The following is a 6276-nucleotide window of genomic DNA, read 5'->3' on the forward strand; positions in this document are numbered from 1 at the left end:
TGGGAGTCCAGCGGCATAGCCATTATGCTAACTGCTGGTCCCCCTAGTTTCTGATTTTTTAAAACTCTTGATGTACCTCTATCTTGTTCTTCACAGGTGATAATTTAAAACTGGCGACACTTTGTGTTTCTTGGGGTTCATAAAGCATGTCGTTTTGGCTTCAGGGATTGTGCTCACTGTGCCATTACCCTCCAGTTCACCTTACTTATGCTTTTCTCCCCCAGGTTTTTCGTTGGAAGATACGTTGCACATTTATGGCGATTCTGAGCGTGAGGGCAGACTTCTGCCAGGCTCAGCACAGCGTTTTCGCTGACAAGTGAGCTTGGGGTTCTATGTGCCATAATTAACATTGCCTTGAAGACTCTGGACACCGAGACTGGCCTCAGAAATAGCTGGCTTTTTTTTTTTTTTTTTTTTTTTAATCGCAAGCATTTTTCTGTTAATGACTCCAGTAAAATTAAGCATCAAGTAAACAAAAGTGGAAGCGACCTACACTTTTAACTTGTCTCACTAGTGCCTAAATGTAGTAAAGGCTACTTAAGTTTGTATGTAGTTGGATTTTTTTGGAGTTTGAAGGTATCCATCTGCAGACATTGGGGCCCAACTTGAATTTGGATTGGAGTGGATTCTCAATACTTCCGCTTATCTTGAAAAGAGAAGCTTCATAAGGAATAAACACGTTGAATAGAGAAACACTGATCAATAATAGGCATTTAGTGGTCTTTTTAATGTTTTCTGCTGTGAAACATTTCAAGATTTATTGATTTTTTTTCCATTTTCCTCATCACATTCACACACGCACGCTCACACTTTTTATTTGCCATAATGAACCGTCCAGCCCCTGTGGAGATCTCCTATGAGAACATGCGCTTTCTGATAACTCATAATCCTACCAATGCTACTCTCAACAAGTTCACAGAGGTAAGACTAGTATGGTCTGCTCTTTGGATTGATTTGTAGATAAAATTCCATTAAAAACTAACACATAAAACAAAGGTCTTATCACAAAGCCATTTATTTCTGATTGGAGTATAGATGGTCAGCCTGTCAATTTTGGTTTGGGTTGTGTTTGATTAAAACATTTTTAAAAGAACATTTATGGGGACCAGCAGATGGCATCGTGGTTACATTGTTGGACTCCCACATGGCCCATTGCAGTTCTAGTCTTGTGCCCTGTGGCTTCAAACTCATGCCAGACATGTGTGTGTGTGTGTGTGTGTGCGCGCGCGTGTGTGTGTGTGTGTGTGTGTGTGTGTGCTCCCAAGACCTCAGTGGGAGAATGGAGAAGGCGTGGCCTTCTCCCAGGGGGTGGTTTCTCACTTTTCTGTGTCTCTATCTGGGGAGGGCACGCACTCTATAGCAAAAATCTCCCCTCACTCCCAAAAAAGTACATTTATGGAATTTGAGGAAACTGTAGAAATTACTTAGTTCTTCATTTTTCTCCTGTCCTTTCTACATTTAACAGTGCTTTTGTTATTTTTTGTTTGTTTTTTAGTTTGCTATAGGGCATGTGTGCTTTTACCACAAAGAGATAGAGCAAGATGGAGAAAGAGGGAAAGTGAGAAATCACCCCTGTAGGGGAGGATGGTCATGCCGCAGTCCCTTCTCCATTTCCCTTTTTGGATTTTGGGCACACATGCACATGTCTCCAACATGATATTTAAGCTAATTGTGCAGTCAGCCTTGGAGGATATAGCGCCTTAACTACTGTGCTGCTGATTGGCCCAACAATTCTTTTGTTATACTTTACTGTTTGTTTTACCTTCTTAATTTGTCAGAGGGTGTATGTGTCTGCTAGAGAGACAGGGAGAAGGAGGTACATCCCCTCAAAAAGGGTAGGGTTTCACTGCAGTCCCCTCTCCATTTCTCTATCCTAATTGGATTTTGGGCACATGTGCGTATGTGCCCAGTGTGTCTTTTAAACTGCTGGGGCCAGTATTTGAACCTCAGTCAGCTATGTGGAATCTTATTCTGTTAACCATACTTTCAGTGATAAAATAATTAGTATTTATTGAACACAGTTTGTACCTGACATTACAGTAAGCTGTGTTATGCATTATGCAATAAGCAGTGTTTGCATTTCAGGTCACAGTCACAGAAACTCTGAGGTATTGGTACTGTTATGACTTCCCTCTTAAAAATGAAGAAACCAAGGTTTAGTGCCATTAAGTAATTTGCCTAATGGCACATAGTACATGGTAGAACTAGTATATTTACCTGGACACTAATACATTTACCTGGACACTAATTCCCATTTTGTACCTCAAATGTTCAAAATGTTCTTTTTTTTTGAGAGGTTTTCACTATAGGGCACGTGCCCTCGCCAGACAGACAGAGAGAGACAGAAAGCAGGAAATCACCCGGTGGCCACGCCGCAATCCCTTCTCCTCCATTCTCCTGTCGGGATCTTGGGCACGCACGCACACGCGCCTGGCATGAGTTTAAGCCACCGGGTCCAGGACTCGAACTGCAGTCGACTACGTGGGAGTCCAGCAACATAGCCATTACGCTAACTGCTGGTCCCAAAATGTTCTTGACGAAAAGTCAGCACAAAATTATTTAGCCCCAGTAGTCGTCATGTACAGGCTACAGGAGTCTAGAAACTCGGGGAAGGAGAGGTGTCATAGGTAGCACTGTGACGTCAGAGCCTTACATTTTTCCTCTCTGCTGGTTGTAGAGAAACTTTGTTCATCAAACATTTGTACATAAGCTTTTTAATCATTACTACGTTGTTAGTACAAAAATATGTGGAAGAGACTTAGCAGGATGAATTCTTAGGGATACTCATTTTCTGGCAAAGCTGAGACCAGAAGAGGTAATTGACTTGCTTAAGGTCACAAATACTGTAAAACAATTCTATCTTTAAAGTTTTTGCTATAGAGTGTGTTCTCTGGAGAGAGAGGAAGGGGAAAAGGAAGGGAGAGAAAGAGGAAAAGTGAGAAATTATCATCACCCTCCCAGGGGACAATGGTGACACTGCAGTCCCCTCTCCATCATTCTCCTCTCAGGAGTTTGGGCATGCACACATTCATGCCTGGTGTATATTCAGGCCACTGGGTCTGGCCATGTGGGATCTAGCGCCTTAGCCACCATGCCACCTGCTGGTCCTAGCTAGGTTTATAATGTAATACCAGGTTTTTTTGCTTATTTTCAAAATTAGTTTTTTAATCTTTAAACTTAAAAATAAGTAAGTGCTTATATAAAAATCAGAAGAAATAGATCAGCAAAATGATAATTTTAAACCATTATGAGTATCTTATTTATTTATTTATTTATTTTGGGGGGAGGTTTTTCTATAGGGCGCATGTGCTCGCCAGAGAGACAAACGGAGATCGACAGAAAGCGAGAAATCACCCCTCGGGGAGATGGCCATGCCGCAATCCTTTCTCCTCCATTCTCCTCTCTGGATCTTGGACACACGTGCCTTGCGTGAACTTAAGCCACTGGGTCCAGGACTTAAATTGTGGGACTACATGGGAATCCAGTGGCATAGCCATTATACCAGTTGCTAGTCCCACGAATATCCTTTTTAAGGAGTTAGATTCTCTGTGTTTCCCAGACTGGCCTGGAACTTATGATTGATTTTCCTGCCTCAGCCTCCCAAGTAGCTGGTACTGTAGGGGTGCATTGTTGTACCCAGCTAAGAAAAAATTAATATCTGCCTTTTAGAATTTTTCTTTGCCATATGTGAATGTATTTATAATTATACATATAGGTGCATACCATATCTATACATGCGTGTGTGTATATATACATAAATATACATATATTTTAAAATTTGCTATAGAGTGTGTGTGCTCACTTACTAGAGAGAGAAAGTGAGAAAGTACCCCCACAGGGAGGATGGCCACACTGTAATCCTTTCTCTTCCATTCTCCTCTTGGGATTTTGGACGCAAGCACCTATACACCTGGTTTGTTTTTGTAGCTGCCAAGTCCAGGACTCCAACTGCTCAGTCAGCCTTGTGGAATCTAGTGCCTTACCCACCATATATGGTAGTTATGACCCTATATTATGTTAATTTTTAAAAAACCTTCCACCAACCTCTTTAGTATGACTTTCATAACTGTTGTAATATTCACTGTATGGATGTACCCTACTTTAACCATTCTTTTTTTTTTTTTTTAATTATCTTACTTAAATTTATTTATTTATTTAAATTTGTCTGGGAGTTGGGGGAGAGAGCACGTGTACGTGCACGAGTGCAAGCAAGTAAGTAGGAAAGCAAGCCCCTGGGTCTGGGACTTGAACCATGGTTGGCTGTGTGGGAGTCTAGTGCCCCTAACCACCCTGCTACTTGCCAGCCCCGCCATTCCCTTGTTTTTGACCCATTAGTGTTCCACTTTTTTTTTTTGAGAGGTTTTTGCTATTGGGCACGTGTGCTCGCCAGAAAGAGACAGACAGAAAGACAGAAAGTGAGAAATGACCCCCGGGGGAATGACCACAGCACAATCCCTTTTCCATTCTCCTCTCGGAATCTTGGGCACACCACACACGTGCGCTCAGAGTGAGTTTAAGCCATTGGGTCCCAGACTCGAACCATAGTCGACTATATGGGAGTCCAGCGACATAGCCATTACGCCAACTGCTGGTCCCAACGTTCCACTTTTTTATCATTCCAATCTGGTGAGTATGCCACCACCTAAATCTTGGTGTGTATCTGTATTCCCTTCGTATAAGTTCCCAGCAGTAGAATTTCTAGATCGAAGTGTATGTGAGCTTTAAGAATTTTTGTATTATGCTCCCAAACTATCCTTCACTAAATGAGCCTTTTTCATACTTCCCATGTACGTGAATTTCTGTTGTATATGCTGATACAGTGAGAACAGTTTCAGTCTTTGTCTAAGAACGGTATTCCATTGTTTCAATTTATGATAGTGCCTTTTTAAAAGTTTTGATTGCAGGTTCCAAAAGGAATTTTTCTTACAATTGTTTTTCTTTAAAGGAACTTAAGAAGTATGGAGTGACAACTTTGGTTCGAGTTTGTGATGCTACATATGATAAAGCTCCAGTTGAAAAAGAAGGGATCCATGTTCTAGTGAGTGTGTAGTATTTTATTTTTTCACTGCAAATGAGTTGTACCTTTTGGGGCCAGCAGGTGACGTGGAGGTTAAGGCACTGGATCCCACATGGCTGACTGAGAAGTTCAAGTCTCGGACCTGGTGGCTTTAAAAATATACTGAGGTGTGTGTGCCTATCAAGAATCCTGAAGAGAATGGAGGAGAAGGAATTGTGATGTGGCCATCCCCGCCTTGGGGGTGATTTTCCACTCCCCTTCCCTCTCCAGTGAGCACATGATACCCTAAACAAAACCCCCCCAAAAAATTAAAAAAAAAAAAAACATACATAACCTTTTCCCCTAAATAGTTCTCTAAAGCACAGGAACAGCTTTTAGGCACATATACTGAAATAACCTTGTAGTCAGGTGTCTTTGATGTCATTATGGAAAGGCCATACGGTAGGAAGAGAACTGGAAAGTTGTAAGTCATTAAGTGGGAAGAAAATAATAAGGAAGATGCTGTTTCAAGATTATATTCCTCCCCGTTTTTTAATTAAAACATTTTTTTAAGTCTGTTCTAGGTACTTGTGTTCATTGGAGAGAGAGGGAGGGAGAAAGAAAAAGAAATCACCTCCTGGGGAGATGGCCACATCACATTCTTCTTGTCCATTCTCTTCAGGATTTTGGGCACACACTCACACTTAACTCGAGGTGATTTTCTTTTTTTTTTTTTTTTGGAGAGGTTTTTGCTATAGGGCGCATGTGCTCGCCAGACAGAGAGAGAGAGACAGAGAGATAGAAAACGAGAAATCACCCCCCAGGGGGGATGGCCATGCCGCAGTCCTTCTCCATTCTCCTCTCGGGATCTTGGGCATGGACGCACATGCGCCCGGCGTGAGTTTAAGCCACCGGGTCCGGGACGCAAACCGCGGTCGACTACTTGGGAGTTCAGTGACATAGACATTACGCTAACTGCTGGTCCCCAGTTTCTACTTATTGAGAAAGAGTCCTATGGTCTTTTTTACTTTGTCAGTGATTGGGAAGGCAGTTCATGCAAAGAGAACAAATGTTCTTCCTGTTGGCAATGCAGTTGTCTCATATCTGATCTATGGTTTCCTCATCTCCATTTTCTTGAAAACACAAAAACTAAAGAGCTAAACATGTTTTTTTTAAAGTGTGTTTTAATAAGTGTAGCATGGCGGTAATTTGTCTGTGACCCTATTTCTTTTTTAGATTTTCGCCGTAAGAGCATATGTGCTCACCAGAGAAACGATAGA

The 6276-nt window shown here is 41.8% G+C and overlaps 1 protein-coding gene across 1 annotated transcript in view; it reads left to right on the plus strand.

Moving 5' to 3' along the window:
* Positions 1-224: 224 nt before the first annotated feature.
* Positions 225-6276, plus strand: part of PTP4A2 (protein tyrosine phosphatase 4A2) — a 12963-nt gene continuing 6911 nt past the window's right edge. Inside the window, exons 1-2 of the mRNA XM_006158122.3 lie at positions 225-921; positions 4946-5038. Coding sequence (XP_006158184.1) covers positions 826-921; positions 4946-5038 — 189 coding nt within the window. The 5' untranslated portion in view covers positions 225-825. The remainder of the gene's footprint in view (positions 922-4945; positions 5039-6276) is intronic.

This window comes from Tupaia chinensis, unplaced genomic scaffold, assembly GCF_000334495.1.
Source record: "Tupaia chinensis unplaced genomic scaffold, TupChi_1.0 Scaffold000573_1, whole genome shotgun sequence".
Taxonomy (NCBI): Eukaryota; Metazoa; Chordata; class Mammalia; order Scandentia; family Tupaiidae; genus Tupaia; species Tupaia belangeri.